The sequence below is a fragment of the Megascapheus bottae genome, chromosome 3 (genome assembly GCF_031878675.1).
Source record: "Megascapheus bottae isolate mThoBot1 chromosome 3, mThoBot2.hap1, whole genome shotgun sequence".
NCBI lineage: Eukaryota > Metazoa > Chordata > Mammalia > Rodentia > Geomyidae > Megascapheus > Megascapheus bottae.
Genome location: NC_143511.1, coordinates 64,222,114 through 64,242,244, shown reverse-complemented (window position 1 = coordinate 64,242,244; position 20,131 = coordinate 64,222,114). Strand labels below are relative to the sequence as shown.

General features: G+C 38.3%; 1 protein-coding gene and 1 pseudogene across 4 annotated transcripts in view; one reads left to right on the top strand and one right to left on the bottom strand.

Moving 5' to 3' along the window:
• Tex10 (testis expressed 10) overlaps positions 1-20,131 on the top strand; it is a 40,145-nt gene that overhangs the window by 14,840 nt on the left and 5,174 nt on the right. For all 4 annotated transcript variants that reach the window (XM_090330331.1, XM_090330332.1, XM_090330328.1 and 1 more), the window contains exons 6-12: positions 6,571-6,809; positions 7,351-7,486; positions 9,091-9,266; positions 11,940-12,117; positions 15,540-15,628; positions 17,116-17,249; positions 20,035-20,115. In XM_090330331.1, coding sequence (XP_090186457.1) covers positions 6,571-6,809; positions 7,351-7,486; positions 9,091-9,266; positions 11,940-12,117; positions 15,540-15,628; positions 17,116-17,249; positions 20,035-20,115 — 1,033 coding nt within the window. The remainder of the gene's footprint in view (positions 1-6,570; positions 6,810-7,350; positions 7,487-9,090; positions 9,267-11,939; positions 12,118-15,539; positions 15,629-17,115; positions 17,250-20,034; positions 20,116-20,131) is intronic.
• On the bottom strand, positions 1,745-2,180 carry LOC150065691 (large ribosomal subunit protein eL21 pseudogene; annotated as a pseudogene).

Genomic DNA, 20,131 nt, shown 5'->3' with positions numbered 1-20,131 from the left:
CTAGGAAAGAAATAACATCCTGACTCCTTTGTTGATAGAGACTGATAAGAAGCTAGCTGCAAAGAGAAAAAGATGTGGTACCTAGTCATAGGCCTAGAATTACAAAGTAGAATGTAGAGGGTGAGTTGGAAGCTGAGAAGAAATAGACATATGAAATCTTATCCCTCCCTATACTTTTCTTATTAGCCTAATAAAACTTTTCTTTTTTTTTCTTCCTGTTGCTTGAGAGGCTTGACTCTAGGCCTGTGTGCTGTCCTTGAACTCTTCAGCTCAAGGCTAACACTCTACCCCTGGAATCTGGGCTGGGCGGCGTCCCTGAACTCTTCAGCTCAAGGTTACCACTCTACCCCTGGGTCTGAGTGTTGTCTCTGAACTCTTCAGCTCAAGGTTACCACCCTATCCCTGGGTCTGAGTGTTGTCTCTGAGCTTTTCAGTTCAAGGCTAAATGCTCTACCCCTTGAGCCATAGCACTCTTCTGGTTTTTCTAGTGGTTAATTGGAGATAAGAGTCTCATGGTCTTTGCTGCGGCTGGCTCTGAACCACAATTCTTAGATCTCAGCTTCTTGAGTAGCTAGGATTACAGGTGTGAGCCACCACGCTTGGCTGGAGTAGTAAAACTTTTAAATGTATAGTAGTGAGCCCCAGAAAGTCTGAATGCCGAATGAGGTTCTAGGTTTGTAGTTTTCTCTCCTTTCTTTTTTTTTTTTTGTGGTAAGGGATTCAATATATACTTTCCATCGAAATGAGATTAGATAATGGTTAGTATGTTCAGGATTGAATATACTGATAGTATAATTAAATAAAGAGTATATGAGTGTATATAATCTCAGCACCTTTGTTAGGTGTTTACTATATCCAAAGGTGTCTAGTACTTGTTGCTGATCATTTAGTGTATAGAGGGTAGGTAGGTATTGGTTCTTCCTTATGAGGGAAACTTAGGATTTCTCTGGAAATGGCCACCGTGTTCATTAAAATGAAGGACTGGAAGTGGCGCTGTAACTCAGAAGTGGTTGAGCTCTAGCCCTGAGCCAGAGCTCAGGAACAACTCCCAGGTCCAGAGTTCAAGCCCCATGACTGGCAGAAAAACAAAAGGCAAACAAAATAAAACAAATGTAAGAGTATATAAATAAAAGAAATAAATAAAAGAATTTGCTTATTACTGGAGCATATTCTGATCTTTCATTGAGGGTTCTAGGGAAAGTGATGAAGTGACATTTGTGCCAAGATACAACAGGTAAAGAGAGGAAAAGTTCTTTATAAGTGTACTGTTAAATGATATTGAGTACTTGTACATCATTGTGCAACCATCACTTCCATGCTTCTCCAAAACTCTTCTATCATCCTAAACTGAAGCTTTGTACTCAGTAACTGCCATACCATTGTCCCTTTTTCCTTGGTAACTAGCTTGCTTACTCTAGGTATTTGATACATATGAAATTGTGTTACTTTCCCTTTTGTATTCCATGTACCAAAATTTCCTTTTTTTTTTTTGCCGGTCCTGGGGCTTGAACTCAGGGTCTGAGTGCTCTCCTTGGGCTTTTTCGAGGCTAGAGCTCTGCCACTTGAGCCACAGCACCATTTCCAGCTTTTTTCTATGTATATGATACTGAGGAATCGAACCCCGGTCTTTGTGCATGCTAGGCAAGCACTCTACCACTAGGCCAAACTTCCAGCCCCCCAAATTTCTTTTTTTTTTTTTTAATAGTCCAGAGGTCTTTATTTTATTTTATTTTTTTGACGTCTCTCAAGCCATGAATTCATAGGGGATAGGTTCCAGTAGCTTAGGCTCCTTCTTGTTGGTTCTCACAAAGTATCTTCTCTGGGTGGAGCAGGCTGGCACTTCAATTGAACCCAGGTTCCTTTCTCTTTGGCTTCCTTTTTTTTCTGGCCATTTTCCTTCACCTGTTTCAGGAAGCTATATCTTGGCTCTTAGAGTGCTTAATATGCCCAGTACGTACATTAATCCTCTTGGCAAGTATCTTGCCCTTAACTTGTTTGTTCACAACAATGCCAACAGCATACTGGCTAACATTGTAGACCCTTCCAGTTTTGCCATGATAGCATTTATCATTTTGAACTGTACCCATTCTCTTGATGTCTACAATATCACCCTTCTTGTAGATTCTTATGTATGTGGCCAAAGGAATAACTCCATGCTTCCTGAAGGGCCTAGAGAACATGTACTGGTACCTCTCCTCTTTCCCTTTGTGTTCGTCGTTTTGGTAAATTACTGGAAGATGGCGATTCTGGCCAAAAGGTCAAAATTTCATTTTTAATCTAGAGTTTTAGAATAGTTTTAGGTTCATATAAAATACAAGGCCTCCTTGTACTTTGTACTTGGATGTCTTCATAGCTTCTGCCAATACGCTTTACCAGAATAAGTTGTTATAGTCAGTGAACTTAGACTGCTACATCAACACCCAAGGTGATAATTTAGAAGGATCACTTGTGGTGTTGCATGTTATATGAGCTTTGACAAATGTATAGGGCATGTACAAGAGAACTTCAGTGCCCTGAAGTTCCTGTGCGCTACTTAACGTGTTCATCCCTCTGTCCCCAATGTCCTGTAAGCCATTCATTTTTTGGTGTCTATATAATTTGGCCTTTTCCAGAATGTAATAGAGCACATATTCTTATTCGGATTTCTTTTTTCTTTTTTCTTTTTGCCAGTCCTGAGGCTTGACTCAGGGCCTGGGCACTGTCCTTGGACACTTTTTGCTCAAGGCTAGTACTTTGCCACTTGAGCTACAGCACTGCTTTTGGCTTTTTCTGTATATATGGTACCAAGGAATCGAACCTGTGTCTTCATGCATGCTAGGTGAGCACTCTACCACTAGGCTATCCTCCTGGCCCCACTTCCAGCTTTTTCTGTGTATGTAGTACCAAGAAATCGAATCCAGGGCTTTGTGCATGCTAGGCAAGCACTCTACCACTAGGCTAAACTCCTGGCCCCTCAGATTTGTTTCTTTCCCTTAGTAATAGGCATGTAAAGTTTTCTGTTATTTAATGGCCTCATAAATCATTTCTTGATACTGTTTAACAGTACACTATTGTAGGCATATGTGCACACACATTTTGTCAGTTGGCATTAGTTTGTTTTTATTTATTTTTTTGGCATTGGTTTGTTTTTAACCTTTGGCAATTGTGAATCTGCTATAAACCTCATTTTTAAATACTGGATCAAGTTCTTTGCTTATATATATATAATTTATATAAAATATATTTATGTAAATATGCACTGCTATTTTACATGTAAATCTATATAAATATATATTTATGTAAATATGTACCTTCATTTAAGTATATAACATTTATATTAAGTGTATAAATCTCAAAAGATAATTTTCACATTATTGAAAATATTGCAGGTTTTAGAATGAATGCAAAGCAAACTGGCTAGCCTTGGCTGTTAGTCAAAGATATCTTCATAAAAATTAATTTGCGAAGCCGGTCTCGGTGGCTCACACCTGTAATCCTAGGTATTCAGGAGCCTGAGGTCTGAAGATCAAGGTTCAAAGCTAGCCCAGGCACAAAAGGACCTGAGACTAATCTCCAGTTAACCTCAAGAAAACAAGAAGTGGGGCTTGGCTCAAGGGTAAGGTGGTAGCCTAGAGCTGAAGAGCTCAGGGATAATACCCAGGTCCAGTGGTAGGGCGGTAGCCTTGAGCTGAAGGGACAGCACCCAGGCAGAGATCAAGCCCCATGACCCACAAAAAAAAAAAGATTAATTTGCGAACATTTTTTGAAATGATAAAATATGAAGTTTCAAGCAAAAAATGGGTATTTTAGAAAACACCTATTTACCAAAATGAATTTTACTCTTAAAATTCCTTTTTTTTTTTTTTTTTGCCAGCCCTGGGCTTGGGCTCAGGGCCTGAGCACTGTCCTTGGACTTTCTCAAGGCTAGCACTCTACCACTTGAACCTCAGCACTACTTCTGACTTTTTGCTATGCATGTGGTACTGAGGAATCGAACCTGGGTTTTTGTGCATGCTAGGCAAGCACTCTACCACTAGGCCAAACTCCCAGCCTCTTAAAATTCCTTTTTGTTCTATATTTTTGTCTTTGGCCTTTTGCATGGGTCTTGTTAGAATTTTTTTGGGAGGGGGGGCTTCAAACTTTTTTGTATAAAAAGTTTATTTCTCTTTGGTTATTTGAAATTTGATAGGGAAGGGGGGAAAACCAAGACAGGGGGGTGGGTAGTGGGTGGGGGGGAGGGTGATGGGTACCAAGACATGTGAAAGGGTATCAATGTATGTGAATTAATGCACCTTCTATCTGGCAAATATCATGTAACCCTTTTATTAATTACAATTAAAAAATTATTAAAAATAAAAAGTTTATTTCTCAGAATATAAAATACACTGAATAAAGTTATGAGGTAAAATATACTATCAGATAATGACATAATTGTATTGTTTAAAGCTTAGTAATAATATAGAGTAGTAATATAGGTAACTTTAAAAAATAAGCTTTTCTGAAGAAAATGACCATTGAGGAGAGCTCCAGTGAAGTAGGTTAGTAAGCCATGTATGAATATCTTGAAGAGCAAAGCTAATGCCTGTGGCCCTGGTAACAAGAACAGGTAGCCACCAGCAAGGCCAAAGTGATAGCAAACAGAAGTAGAAAGACTCATAGTCAAATCTTGAGGACAAGATGAATAGTGATGTAGGTTTTCTTGAAAGCAAATCATTGATAGTATGTTATTAATAGTTTGAAGAATCCAAACTGGCTTCTCCTTGGGACAAGTGGAATCTTTTTGCATTTAGTAGGCTACTGAAAGCAGTCAAGGCAAAAGATAATAATAACTTGATCTAGAGTGGTGATGCTTATATAAGAACTTAGAAAGAGGGGCCGGGAGTTTGGCCTAGTGGTAGAGTGCTTGCCTAGCATGCACGAAGACCCGGGTTCGATTCCTCACATACATAGCAAAAAGACGGAAGTGGTGCTGAGGCTCAAGTAGTAGAGTGCTAGCCTTGAGCAAGTCCAAGGACAGTGCTCAAGCCCTGAGCCCAAGCCCAGGACTGGCCAAAAAAAAAAAGAACTTAGAAAGATTTAAAGTTACACCATCTATCTGGCAAATATCATGTAACCCTTCTATTAATTACAATAATAAATATATGGTGAAAAAAAAGATTTAAAGTTTGTTAGTGATGGATATTAAATGACAAAAATGTTCATATGTACTGTATAATTTTACCTTTTAGTAACATTACTAAAATACAAAAGACTGATGTAAAAAAATCATTTCTGGTCTAGCAGAGTATGATATTCTATGATATTTTAGTACTGGAGTTTGAGCTTAGGTCTTGCATATATTGGGCATTCTTGGGCCATTTCTACACTGCTCATTTATGAGATGGGTTTAATTTTTTTACTTCCTGCGTAGGCTTACATCTGGTCCTCTATGCACCTATTTTAGGTTACTTGGGATGATGGACACACATCACCATAGCCAAATTTCATCAAGATAAACAGCTTATGTATATTCTCTATATATGTTTCTTTACTAGTGTATCCTTGTTGTATCTTAATCTAGGGTTATCTTCACTTTAAAGCTGTATAGTGATATTTATGTTTTTAGTTGCCTTTACATTTGTTTTTATTAATCTATTTGAAGCATTTCATAATTTTAAGCTCTGAAAGAAAAGTTTTACATGAAGAATAAATGATTTTAGTATGTGAATTGCAGAATTAAGTTATTTCCCAATAGTACTTACCTGGATCTGTGTCCTTGTTTTATACAAGAGAAAATTATGACCTGAAGATTCTTTAAGTCACATGGTTAGTTAAAAGTTACATAATCTCTCCTGTAAATCCACCTAGATAGAATTTTTTTTTTTTTGGTGGGTCATGGGGCTTGAACTCAGCCTGGGCACTGTTCCTGAACTCTTCAGCTCAAGACTACTACCCTACCCTTGAGCCAGGCCCCACGTCCAGTTTTCTAGAGGTTAATTGGAGGTAAGAGTCTCAGGTCCTTTTGTGCCCGAACTGGCTTTGAACCTTGGTCCTGCTGCATAGCTAGGATTACAGGCATGAGGCACAGTGCTGTAGTATTTGGTTTTAAAAGGCCTTTGAGTGTGTTGAAATTCTTAGCCTTCTAAATTTTCAGGCAGTATTAGAAGACCATTTGCCTTTGGTGTAATTAGCAGCTTGAATATTGAGTTCTGAGCTATATATATACTTAATTCAAGTTTCTTAATAACTGACTCATAAATACTTTACTTAAGAATTACAACTTACGGGGCCGGGAGTTTGGCCTAGTGGTTAAAGTGCTTGCCTAGCATGCATAAAGACCCGGGTTTGATTCCTTGGTACCACATACACAGAAAAAAGCCAGAAGTGGTGCTGAGGCTCAAGTGGCAGAGCTCTAGCCTTGAGAAAGTCCAAGGACAGTGCTCAGGCCCTGAGCTCAAGCCCAGGACTGGTAAAAAAAAAAAAAAAGAATTACAACTTAAACTTTGCCTGCAGTCTTTCACAGTTTTTAAAATCTTGATTTTTTTTCCCCTAAATTAAGCAGGAATGGGTGATTGTAGCATCTTACAGAAATGTATGTCTGTTTGTTTTTAGTGTCAAATATTGCACAATACTCTTCAATAACGTAGATCATCTTTTGCTGAATTTAACACTGTCTGATATTATGGTCTCCTTGGCAAATAACTCAACTTTGCAGAAAGATTCCAATTGGATAGAAATGATAAGGAAATTTGTGACAGAGACCCTTGAAGATGGCTCTAGGCTAAATAGTAAGCAGCTGAACAGATTGCTTGGAGTATCTTGGAGGTTAATGCAGATACAACCAAACAGAGGTAGGTGATGCTTTACCCTTTCTTACAAGCTTGCTATTTAAAAAGTGGTGGATTCCACCATTCTGTGTAGTTACATTAATGCATTTAGGTCATAGGAGGTGGCTAGCCAAAGGTTTTATAAAGTACTGTCTGTGTCAGCACTGAAATTGCTTATGGCTCAGCATTTTTTGTGGGTAAATCTATTCTGAAATGATTTGGTAATATATACTAGTTGGAATAAGAATTGAGAGCTTTTTCCTCTGGTACTTGTGCAATGAGTCCCACCATTCTTCTTAAGCGAGGTTAACTTCCATTGTCAGTTTTTTGGAGTGACTTAGTACTAATTCTTTTTCAGCTTTCCCATTTGGTTCCCATCTAATTCACCTTTCTATTTTGGTTTCTGTCGAATAATTTCACTTACTAGATGGGCTAGGACTTAGAACTATAGTTTCCAGTTAAGATTTGATTTGCCATAGGAGCAACATAAAAATACTTGTGGAGGAAGTTGGGGGCTGTTGAAATCAACCTTTTCATTTATAAGGAGTTGTTCCCTGTTTTTTAGAAGCTACAGAGACTCTGATGAAGGCAGTTTATACATTGTATCAGCAGAGGGGCCTTATCCTCCCAGTTCGGACTTTGTTACTGAAGTTTTTCAGTAAAATCTATCAGAAAGAAGAATTGCGATCTTACAGACTCAGGTAAAGTGTAACTTGTTAGTTTTCCTTTCTGAGTTTGTTTCATGGTGATGTGAGGGCTTTTTCAGGGTCTTGTATATAAGCGGGGCAAGTAAGTAATCTTCTAGTGATCCATATCCTCAGCCTTTGCTATTTTATGGTCTATTTCAATAAGATGAAAAATGGATCAAGTAATTGGAGAAGATTTTTCTTGCTCTTACTTGGTATGTGAAAAAATACAGTAAAATTTTATAAACAAGCATATTTAATGATGTGAGCATATTGTGTATTTAGCATATGTTTCTATTTATCCACTTGTAGCTAAAGGACAGAACAACTTTTCCTTTTTGTTTCCATAAAAATTATGGAGAGGGGCCAGGAGTTTGGCCTAGTGGTAGAGTGCTTGCCTAGCATGCACGAAGATCCAGGTTCGATTCCTTGGCACCACATACATAGGAAAAAGCTGGAAGTGGTGCTGGCTCAAGTGGTAGAGCTCTAGTGTTGAGAAAAGTTCAAGGACAGTGCTCAGGCTCTGAGTTCAAGCCCCACAACTGGCCAGGTGCTGATGGCTTGTATTTACAATTTTAGCTACTCAGAAGGCTGAGATCTGGAGAATCCACGGTTGAAGCCAGCTCAGAGAGAAAACTGTGATTCTCCATTGCTCTTTAACCAGCAAAATAACAGACTAGCTTAGATGATAGAGTACAAGACAGGAATGCAAGCGGAGTAAGGGCTTGAGGCCTTGAGTTCAAATTTCATTACCTATAAACATAAAAAAGCAAAACCCTAAAGCATGGGCTTTGCATTACTAGCCATTGGTAATATATTGGGGTATTTGACAAAAGTGAGGGCAGCATAGAACATAGCTTAGTTTGGTGCTGTTAACATTTTGGTATGGTGAGTTTGAATTTATTTGGGATAGAAAGCTGTATTGGTAGAAGATAGCGATTTGGGATACTTGACTATTCGGAAGTTGTTGGAACATTGTTTTTCCTGTAAGCTAAGTGCTTTTTAAAAACAATCTTATCAATTCTAATACTATCCGAGGATGTGGGAACTATTAGTGCCATTTTATAGAAGGAAACAAGCTTTTTTATTTAACATGTAAAATAAGCTGACGAGTATTGTAGTGTTTCTCATAGCTGAGACTTAAGTTTAGGCCTGCCTGATCATAAAGTCTATGCTTAAAGCACTAAATTCTTGGGTTAGTAAAAAATGTTTGTTGTTACTCAATACATTGGAGCTTTATAGCAAATATCGTAATGAAATAATACAAGTTCGAAACCATACTCTGTGAGAGCAACATATACCAAACATATCAATATCTTACATATACAGTATATATAGTATTGTTATTAATTAGGATAGATAGCTCACAAAGAGTTAAATATTAAATGTACATGTTTATACACTAGTTACATATATTGGAGTAAAAGTTTCCATTTAAATTTATTTCCCTTATTTTAAATCACATGCTGTCCTCATTTTCCTTGGTCTTTTTAAAAATGTTTTTAATTTTATTGTATTGTGTTTTTATTTTAATGTATAGAGGGGTTACAGTTATATTCTCCAGATAGAAGGTATATTACTTCTCTTACATTGATACCCCTTTCCTTGATCTTTTTAAGAAACCGCAGTAGAGTCATATCCCGTTGGTTGGCTGGTTTACCACTGCAACTCTCTAATCTTGGCTCCCGAAACCCTGAGCTTTCGACACAGTTGATTGATATCATTCATACTGCTGCAGCCCGAGCAAATAAAGAATTACTAAAAAGTTTACAAGCTACTGCTCTCCAAATCTATGGTAAGATTTTGTCAGATGCATAAAATTCAGGGGAATTCTTTACATTTGTCTTTCCTTTAGTCCAAATTAATTATGCCATGGTTAAATTGTTCAAGCAAAATATCAAACAGTAAATTTATCTCTGTATTAAAATAGTTACAGAGGGTTAATGGTTGTAGATGGTTTTTGCATTTTGAAATTAACTTTGAAACCACTTGATAGTTATACATTGATGACTAACAAGGTACTTACATTTTTTTTGAGGGGGGGGGTGGTCGGTCATGGGGCTTGAACTTTGGGCCTGGGTGTTGTTCCTGAGCTCTTTAGCTCAAGGATAGCTCTTTACTCCTTGAGCCACAGCACCACTTCCAGTTTTCTGGTGGTTAATTGGACATAAGAGTTTCACATTCTTTCATACTCGGGCTGGCTTTGAACTGTGATCCTTAGATTTTAGCCTCCTGAGTAGCTAGGATTACAGACGTGAGCCACCGGCGCCTGGTTGGTACTTAAATTTCTTTGAATGAAGCTTTGATGAAAAGATTTGTTAGTTGTTTAATTACATAATGAACTGATACTCTATTAAGCAAGCAATATAAGTAAAACTTTATACATGTATGTATCATTTGTATTTATTAAGCTAAAACATATAAAGCCTATTTTACAAAGTTAAGTGTTTTTTTGTTTTTTGTTTTTTTTTTGCCAGTCCTGGGCTTGAGCTCAGGGCCTGAGCACTGTCCTTGGACTTTCTCAAGGCTAGAGCTCTACCACTTGAGCCTCAGCACCATTTCCGGCTTTTTTCTATATGTGGTACCGAGGAATCGAACTCGGGTCTTCATGCATGCCAGGCAATCACTTTAACCACTAGGCCAAACTCCCAGCCCAAGTTAAGTGTTTTTAAATTAGTTGCTGGCAGTCATCTTTTTTTTTTTTTTTTGTGGGTCTTGGGGCTTGAACTCAGCCTGGGCGCTGTCTGGCTACCGCCCTACCCTTGAGCCAAGCCCCACTTCCTGTTTTCTAGAGGTTAATTGGAGATAAGAGTGAGTGGCTGGGCTGGCATTGAACCTTGATCCTCAGATCTCAGTCTCCTATGTAGTTAGGATTATAGGCATGGCCACCATGCCCAGCTCACTAATCTACTTTCTGTCCATATGGATTTGCCATTTTTGTTGTTGTTGGTGGTGATGGTTGTGGGACTTTAACTCTGGGCCTGGATGTTGTCCCTGAGCTCTTCAGCTCAAGGCTTGAGCCACAGTACCACTTCCAGGTCTTCTAGTGGTTAATTGGAGATTTGAGTCTCATGGACTTTGTGCCCCTGCTGGCTTTGAATCACAATCCTCAGATCTCAACCTTCTGAGTAGCTAGGATTACAGGTGTGAGCCACCACACCCGGCTTGTATTTGCCTATTTTAAGTATCTCTTATAAATGGAATGATCTTAAATAAGGCTTTGGTGTCTAGGCTTTTTTTTTTTTTTTTTTTTTTTTTGCCAGTCCTGGGCCTGAGCACTGTCCTTGGATTTTTCTCAAGGCTAGAGCTCTACCACTTGAGCCTCCGCACCACTTCTGGCTTTTTTTTTTTCTAAGTATGTGGTACCAAGGAATCGAACCCGGGTCTTCGTGCATGCTAGGCAAGCACTCTACCACTAGGCCAAACTCCCAGCCCCAGTGTCTAGCCTTTTTCCTTTGGCATCTATTTTCAGGGTGGTTCCATGTTGTAGTGGGTAGCAGTATCTATTCCTTCTTATGCTGAGTGTTTTCTCGGACTGATATGCTATTTGTATGTATCCATTCAACAGTGGACATGGGGAATATATATGTTTTTATGCCTGTGTAGGGCTTGAAGAACATGGGCTAGGGCTCTGAACTTTTGTGTTCAGGGTTAGCACTCTACCTCTTGAACCACACATCGGATCACAGCCTTTTGTTCTTAATTGGAGATAGGAATCTGACAAAGTTTCCTGTCTGGGTGGGCTTTGAACTCTGATCTTCATGACTTAGCTTTCTAAGTAGCTGTGATTACAAGTGTGAGCCACGGGTACTTGACTATATTTTTAAATCTTTAAAAGTTGTGTGTTTGTGCTGAGAGTGTGGCCTAGTGTTAGAGTGCCTGCCTAGCATGCAGGAAGCCCTGGGTTCCTTTCCTTGGTACCATATATACAGAAAAAGCCTGAAGTGGTGCTGTGGCTCAAGTGGTAGAGTGCTAGCCTTGAACACAGAGTGGCTCAGGAATAGTGCCCAGGCCTGAGTCCAAGGCAAAAAAAATAAAATAAAATGGTGTGTCTATGTATTCCATAGGTGTATATCAAGAGGTATCAGAATGAATAAGCAGATGGTTTATGTCACATTAATTGTGATTGCTTAGCATAATTTATTTTTCATTTCTGCTTTGTGCCCAATCCTTTTTCATCCTTATCAGAGTTCTCATATCCCTTAAGATCCTTAGACATTGTGAAATTATTGCAGTGTTAAATTACTAAAGAAACTATAGTGTTCATTGTTTTACTTGAACAAATAGCATAATGGGATATATATGTGTACTTTAAGATTAGACACTGTTGTATGTGATTGATATTATTGAAATTCCACAAAATTTGTCAGCATGTCATTCAGTGAAAGTCATTATCTGATTTATTAGTTTAACCTCTGGTTTGTGTAACTTTTACAGTTGAATTTCATGTGTGTACTCACTCTACTAGATCCCCAAGAAGGCACCATGGTGGTTCTCCCTACAGAGTCTCAGCAACGCTTGGTTCAGCTTGTGTATTTTCTACCCAGTCTGCATGCTGATTTGCTTTCTCACTTAAGCCGTTGCTGTATTATGGGAAGACTCAGTGCAAGTTTGGCTGTCACGCTTATTGGGATACTACATATGAGGTATCATGCTGAAGTGAGCTGCATTTTACATGTACATGCGATCTTTTATTCCTTTCTTACTGGAAGGCTCTTAAAATGGGGTATCTTCACTTTTTTTTTTTTTGCCAATGGTGGGGCTTGAACTCAGGGCCTGAGTACTATTTGTGAGTTTTTTCGTTCAAGGCTAGTACTCTACCACTTTGAGCCACAGTGTCATTTCTGGGTTTTTGGTGGTTCACTGGGGATAATAATTACACAGACTTTCCTGTCCTGGTTGGCTTCAAACCTTGATCCTCAGAGTTAGCCTCTAGAGTAGCTACTAGGATTACAAGTGTGAGTCACCTGCACCTGCCTTTCATTTACTTCTTTTTTTTTTTTTTTTTGCCAGTCCTGGGCTTGAGCTCAGGGCCTGAGCACTGTCCTTGGACTTTCTCAAGGCTAGAGCTCTACCACTTGAGCCTCAGCACCATTTCTGGCTTTTTTCTATGTATGTGGTACCGAGGAATCGAACCCGGGTCTTCATGCATGCTAGGCAAGCACTTTAACCACTAGGCCAAACTCCCGGCCCCTTTCATTTACTTCTAATGCAGTCATCACAATTTGTTATTATCTTTACTAGCTAGAGGAATTGGTACAGTAAGACTTTTGGATTATTAGTTTAGTAAACTAGTTTACTAGTTCATATATTTATTAGAATGGAATAAAGGTTGAAATTGAACCATTTAAAAAGAAACTTGTAGGTGAATGTACTCTGTTGCATATCATATTTGACAGACTTTACCATTAGCCAGTGTAAGTGTATAAGTAGCTTTTTTGAGACCCACCTTTCCAAGTATTTGGCTATATATCCAGATGTGCCATTGTTAGATTGTATTGTAATACTTTAGTGTCTGTGCCTGCGCACGCAGTGCGTGCATTGTGCGTGCCTGCTAGTCTGAGGGCTTGAACTCAGGGCCTGGGTACTATCCCTGAGTATTTTTGTTCAAGGTTAGCTCTCTGCCACTTTGAACCTTAGTTCTACTTCTGGGTTTTAGGTAGTTAATTGGAGATAGAGTCTTAGGCCTTCCTGTCAGGCTGGCTATGAACCATGGGACTCCCCAAGTAGCTAGTATTAGAGACGTAAACCACTAGTGTCTAGCTGCCCTAGCATTTTGCTGGTTAATTGGAGATGGTGTTTGTAGACTTTTCTGCCCAGGCTGCCTTTGTACTGAGTTTCTCTAATCTGAATTAGTTATGATTACCAGCGTGTGAACTACTGTCTCCTGTTTTTTTATTTTTTATTTTTTTAAAGGCCATTGGGCTTGAACTCTGGGCCTGGGTGCTGTGCCTAAGCTCTTTAGCTGAGTTAGCATTCTACCACTTTGATCCTAAGCTCTTCAGCTCAAGGCTAGTACTCTACCACTTTGAGCCACAGCCACAGTGCCACTTCTGGTTTTTTGGTGGTTTATTGGAGTTAGGGGTCTTTCGTGCCCGGGAACTGTGATCCTTAGCTCTCAGCCTCCTGAGTAGCTAAGATTACAGGGGTAAAGCACCAGTGCCCAGCTGTATTTTGTTTTTGAGATAGTGTTTCCCTGAGGCTAGCCTCAAACTCGGATCTTTTTGTCATTTCCAAGTAGTTGACAACATATATGCCCTACACACTTGTTAAAAAAAAAAAAAGCTCAGTGCTTTTTCTTAATTCTTTATGTCTCTGATTTATTTGTTTCTGAATTGGCAAATATAAAGCATAAATAAGGAAAGGAAGTCTATAATGTCGAATAAAATGTTTGAGGAAAAACAAATTGCTTGGGCTTAAAAAAAAAATCTGGCTTCCGCCAGGTGCCAGTTGTTGGCTCATATCTGACTGTAATCCTAGCGTTAGGAGGCTGATGTCTGAGGTCCATGGTTCCAAGCCAGCCCCAACAGGAAAGTCTGTGAAACTTATCTCCAGTCAGTTACCAAACAACAAACCCAACCCCTCCAACTTCTCCAAAAGCTAGTAGTGCTGTAGCTCATGTGGTAGAGCACTAGCCTTGAGCCAAAGAAGGAATAGTACCCAGGCCCTGCATTCAAGCCAAAAGAAATTGCCTTGGGTTTTAGGCAGGGTGAAATATCCAGCCTGGTCTGCCAGAAACAATTTTAGTTTACTTTTTTTTGCCCTTGCATGATTAATAGTAACACCTTTCAAAAGTGCTCTTGGCTTGGACAATAATGCGTAGTTATAATACAAATAACTGTTTATCTTCTGTCTGGTATTTTAAAATGAGTTTATTACTCCTTTTAGCCTCTGGGTGGCACAATTGCTTGCTGTATTTACTGTGTTTAAGGGGATATTTTCATTTCCTCATTTAAAAAAATATGAATACAATTACAGAGATAAAAATTTAAGTGTACAGGTTTATTAAGGTGATGGGAAAGTCCTAATTTCACTTGACATGCACCTTTATATCTGTGGTAAAATTTGTAATTTCAGCTTGTTGAAGCAAATCATTTGCATTTTTGCTGCATTCATGTTGGCTTGTTGTGGCAAAGAACAATTTTAAAGGAGTTACTAGAAACTAATCTCATAGTATAGATCAGTTAATTCTTACATAGTGAGAAGTTGTTATTGTTTAGCTATTTCCTTGAGTCCTCTGCCAGTGTTAAATGAGGACTAGTTACAGATTTACTGAAAATGGGAACAATAAGTAGTCATACAATGGCTTCAAAGATGAGGCTTCCCCCACCCAGATACTTCTGCTTAGGTAGGTGAGAACTTGGAATGGACTAAATTTGAACAAACTTGAGGACAATAAAGACATATTCAAAAAAAAATCATAGTGCTGGAAAATAGTCAAATAGTGCTGCCTATCAGTGACTCACACCTTTTAGTCCTACCTGCGCAGGAAGCTGATATCTAGATGCACAAGATCTCCAAATAACCAGCAAAAGGCCTGAACTAGAGGCATGACTCATGTGGTAGACTTGCCAGCCATGAATGAAAAAAGAACCTGAGCAAGAGTGAGACTCAGATTTCAATCATAAAAAAATACTCAAAGACGTTACACTCCCAAAACAAGAGTAACAAAAATTATACAGCAAATATGTAGTGATATAATTTACTACTGTTGTATATCATTACTTCTTTGCTCTTTAGAGTCTTAATTTGAAATGGGGTGGTAATTTTCTCTTATATCCTAAACATATCAAATATGCTTTTTAAATAAAACTTGACATAAATTTACACATTAGAATTTCTAGTTTTTATATTATAGTACGTAAGCTTTTATATGTGAAGTTCAAGCAATATACATACAGTGTTTTACTTGAAGCTATTGAATCTGACTTGTTTTCAGTAAAGGAAAAGGGTGAGCCTTCCGTGTAACTCAGTGGTAGGACATATAGAGGTCCTGGCTTCAATCTCCAGCAACAAAACAGAAGGCGCATGAACTTCTGATTAATAGTCCTCTCATTGTTTACTGTAGATCGTCATTTTCTGGATGGAAGCATTCACTTGCAGACTGGTTGTTAAATGACATGGACTATCTCAGCTTCTTATTTTCTACGCTTGCAGGTAACCTCATTTACCTGTTAGATTAAAAAAGAAAAGAACCTAGTAGGATCCAGACCACTTGTCTAATCTGTGCCTTAACTTTGAGGATAATAAATAATCTAGCTTAGAGTTACTTTTATTACATGATATTTGTACACTGAATTGTTACTGGGGCAGTGTGATACATGATTCTTCTTTAAATCACTCATTGAAAAGTACCAAAGACTTGAGAATTATTATTATATTTTAATCTCCTCTCTTATTTCCTTTATCATTGTTTATTGTGAGCTGTACCTGTTGTTTAGCTTCTTTTTATAATAGTGAAAAATTCTATGGCTGTGATTTTTAAAAGTTGATCAAAATATGCATTGTAAATGTTTTAAATATTCAGCTTGTTATATTAATGACATTGGATTTTTGCTTTCTTTGCATTCCAGTTGTCCTTAAAGTTGTGAAATTAGATAAGCAATCTCATTAGTTAAGTTAGCTAAATTGCTAATTAGATAAGGAGTATGATACTGTCTTAAATGGTTATATTTCAACATTTTCATTTTATACTTGAATAGTGATGAGAGTTTGAATTACTTAGTTTTGAAATGAGGAGAGTTAGTATATGTAATCTCAGGATTAAAAATGAGCTCTACATGAGGTTGAGTCTAGAAAGGTAAATACTGAAAAATGTACATTTCTACCTGCTTGATATTGTTTATGCACATATTTCATTTAGGGGGGATTTATATTTTAATAAAAATTAACCTGACAAAAAGTTTTTAGTGATTTAAGAATTCCCATTAGAAGTCAATAGTTTTATGTGGCTGTTGAACTAGATAATGCCTCTTCAGGCTGAATTTATGTAAGTGTAGTGATTTGGATATTAAAGCAGAGAGCTAAGTAGGGCCATATCAGTAGTTTATGAGAATTCTAAGAGACTTTAGTTTGTACATGTTAGGTTACATGTAATAAAATCAAAATTTTGTCTGATAAAATTTGATGGTACTACAAATATCTTGTTCAAGATTAAGGCCCTAGATTCAAATCTTTGAAGTTTTTCTCCCCCCCCCCCCCAAGAAACCAAATTGAGGAATATAGGGACATTTTAAACATTTAAAGGACTATGTGTAAGAACATGCAATGTTAGGTGCATAGGTGAGGGAGTATATTACTGCTTTTACTTGTTCATTTGTCTTTTAAAACAACATTAATTGGGAAGATGATTGCCTTCCCCTTTTTGATTTTATAGTGAAAATGGTAAAGCTTTGTTACCTGTTGTTTCTTTCCATTGGGTCTTCTCACATCCTTTACATATATAAGTACTTCAACTGAAGCCATTGCTAGAATTTCATTTCTTTATGGTATTCCATGAGATGTAGAAACTCAGAAAAAAACGTGTAGCCTAAATGAAGAGTTTATGTAAAGGTTCATGTCATTTCTGTTTTGAAAAATTGTAAATCTCAGACCAGTAACTTCTTTTTCATACTTTTTTTTACTGGCTTTGTCACCTGCATTAGGATTTTCAAAAGAGGAGTTGACATGGCTTCAGAGCCTTCGAGGAGTTCCTCATGTCATCCAGACACAGCTTTCTCCTGTGCTTCTCTACCTTACAGACTTGGATCAATTTTTACACCATTGGGAGATAGCAGAGGTATTCTGTTCATGAACCACCAATACTACTGTGTATTAGGAATGCCTTTTATGAACTGCTTGGAGAGTGAAAGTAGTGTAGGAAGTTTTTTTTATTGTCGGTGATAGGACTTGAACTCTGGGCCTGGGTGCTGTCCCTAAGCTCTTAAGCTCAAGCGCTACCGCTCTACCCCTTAAGCCACAGCGGCACTTCTGGTTTTCTAGTGGTTAACTAGTCTCACAGGACTTTTGTGCCCAGACTGGCTTTGAACTGCAATCCTCAGATCTTAGCCCCTTGAATCGTTAGGATTACAGATGTGAGCTGCTGGTATGATTATTATGTTTGAAAGTGCTTATCATAATCCTGGATAGGAAATGTCTACTTTTAAAAGTTACATTACTTTTCTAAATTAGAGCAAATCAGCTACTTCAAAGATAAGCAAAAACTAATTTAGCCATAGGATAGATCCCTGTATTTAGAAAAGGTAAAGAAGAAACCTGTAATCCTAGCTACTCAGGAGGCTGAGATCTGAGGATCAAGGTTCAAAATCAGCCAGGGCACAAAAGGACCTGAGACTTTTTTTTTTAAGAGAATTTATTAACATTGATTTTTACATCATATTTCAAATGACATTGTTTAACAAACAAGTATTTAAGAAGGGAATCTATGTACAATCACTGGCACTTAGATTTTAGAACATAATTAAAATTAAGCTGAGGGTTTTATGTCATAGATACATATTAATCTGTGTAATAAAACATTATTTAAAAAAAAAGGGGAGGATTTCCTTACAACGAGTAGAATTTCCCTTCTGTCCCTTGTCACTAGTTTAAAAACCTCACAGCTTATATAATGTAACCATTTGGGGTCCGCTTTTAACTAGGACCTGAGACTCTTATCTCCAATTAACCCCTAGAAATCGGGAAGTGGGGCTTAGCTGGAGGGTACGGCGATAGCCTTGAGCCCTAGAGCTCAGGGACAATGCTCAGGCCCAGGGCTAGGGTGGTAGCCTTGAGCTGAAGAGTTTAGGGACAGCACCCAGGCTGAGTTTAAGCCCTATGACCCACAAAAAAAAGTGGGGGAGGGTTTATGGAAGAAACAGTTTTTACTTAGTTATTTAAGAAGACTTAAGTACGCATTAGTATTTTTGGAGGCGATTTTGTGTGCGTGTGTGTGTGTGTGTTCTGTTCTTTGGGCTTAACTCAGGGCCTAGGCATCATCCCTAAGCTTTGCTTTTTTGCTTAAGGCTGACGTTTACTTTACCACTTGAGCCAGAGTTCAACTTCCAGCTTTTTTTTTTTTTTTTTTTGTGGTTAATTGCAAATAGTAGACTGATAGACTTTATTGCCTGGGCTGGCTTTCAGCTGCTATCCTCAGCCTAGCTTCTGAAAGTTTTCTTTTTTTTTTTTTCCCCCCTTTTGCCAATCCTGGTGCTTGAACTCAGGGCCTGAACACTGTCCTTGGGCATTCTCAAGTCCAGAGCTCTACCACAGTACCACTTCTGGCTTTTTTCTATGTATGTGGTACCAAAGAATCAAACTTGGGTCTTGTGCATGCTAGGCAAGCACTCTTATCACCAGGCCAAACTCCTGGCCCAAAATCTGAAACTTAGAGTCCCAATATAACTCAGGAAGTTTTGGATCTTGGAGCATTTATGATTATTGGTAAATCTATACAAGTAGTCCAAAATCTGAAAGACTGAAATCTAAAAAATTCTGGTTTTAGTACTTAACCTATAGTTAGCATTTTCTGTATAAGTATTTTTCTATAATGCATTTTTCCTCTCAAATGGCAAAGTGGCTTGCCAATTTATTCATATAATTCAAGTCTTTGGAAATACAATCTTCAACTTGGAAAGCTACTTAAGGGGTAGTGTGAGAGGTTTTGTTTTGTTTTTTGTTTAGGACCTGGGGTCTGTCCCTGAATTTTTCTGCTCAAGGCTAGGCTCTACCACTTGAGCTACAGCTCCACTTCTAGTTTTCAGGTAGTCACTTGGAGATAAGTGTTTCATGGCCTTTGCTGTTGGGGCTGGCTTTGAACTGCAGTCCTTAGATCTCAGCCTATGATTACAGTTATGAGCCACTAGTGCTCACTTGAGAGGAGTTTCTTATTCCCATTGTTGTACCTGACACCTAATCTAGCTTATTCTCAACTATTTACTATATGATTTGGAAAATTTGTCTATGTGTGAGGTCTTTGTTTTTTTGATAGTTCCATCTTCCAATTTTTTTTTCAGGGGTGGGGGGTGAATCATGGGTTTTGAACTCTGGGCCTGGGTGCTGTCCCTGAGCTCTTAAGCTCAAAGGTAGCATTCTACCACTTGAGCCACAGCACCACTTTCAGTTTTCTGGTGGTTAATTGGACATATGAATCTCATGTTCGGGGCCGGGAGTTTGGCCTAGTGGTTAAAGTGCTTGCATAGCATGCATGAAGACCCGGGTTCGATTCCTTGGTACCACATACATAGAAAAAAGCCAGAAGTGGTGCTGAGGCTCAAGTGGTAGAGCTCTAGCCTTGAGAAAATCCAAGGACAGTGCTCAGGCCCTGAGCTCAAGCCCAGGACTGGCAAAAAAAAAAAAAAAAAAAAAAAAGAATCTCATGTTCTTGCATGCCTGGACTGGCTTTGAACTGTGATCCTCAGATCTCAGCCTCGTGAGTATCTAGGTTTACAGGCAGCAGCCACCGTGCTTAGCTTAATTTAATGTTTTGTTAACCTTTTTCCTATTAATATGTAGAGTAAGTAGGTTAAAATCTACTGAACTTGTTTCTTATCTAAAATTTAGTTATTGGTTTTCTTTTCTGACAGGCAGTTTGTCACAGCTTATTGGTTATCACTTCTCGACGTCAGAGCTTTGACGTTCTGCAAAATGCCATCAGCAAGCATTTGGTAAATATCCTTAATT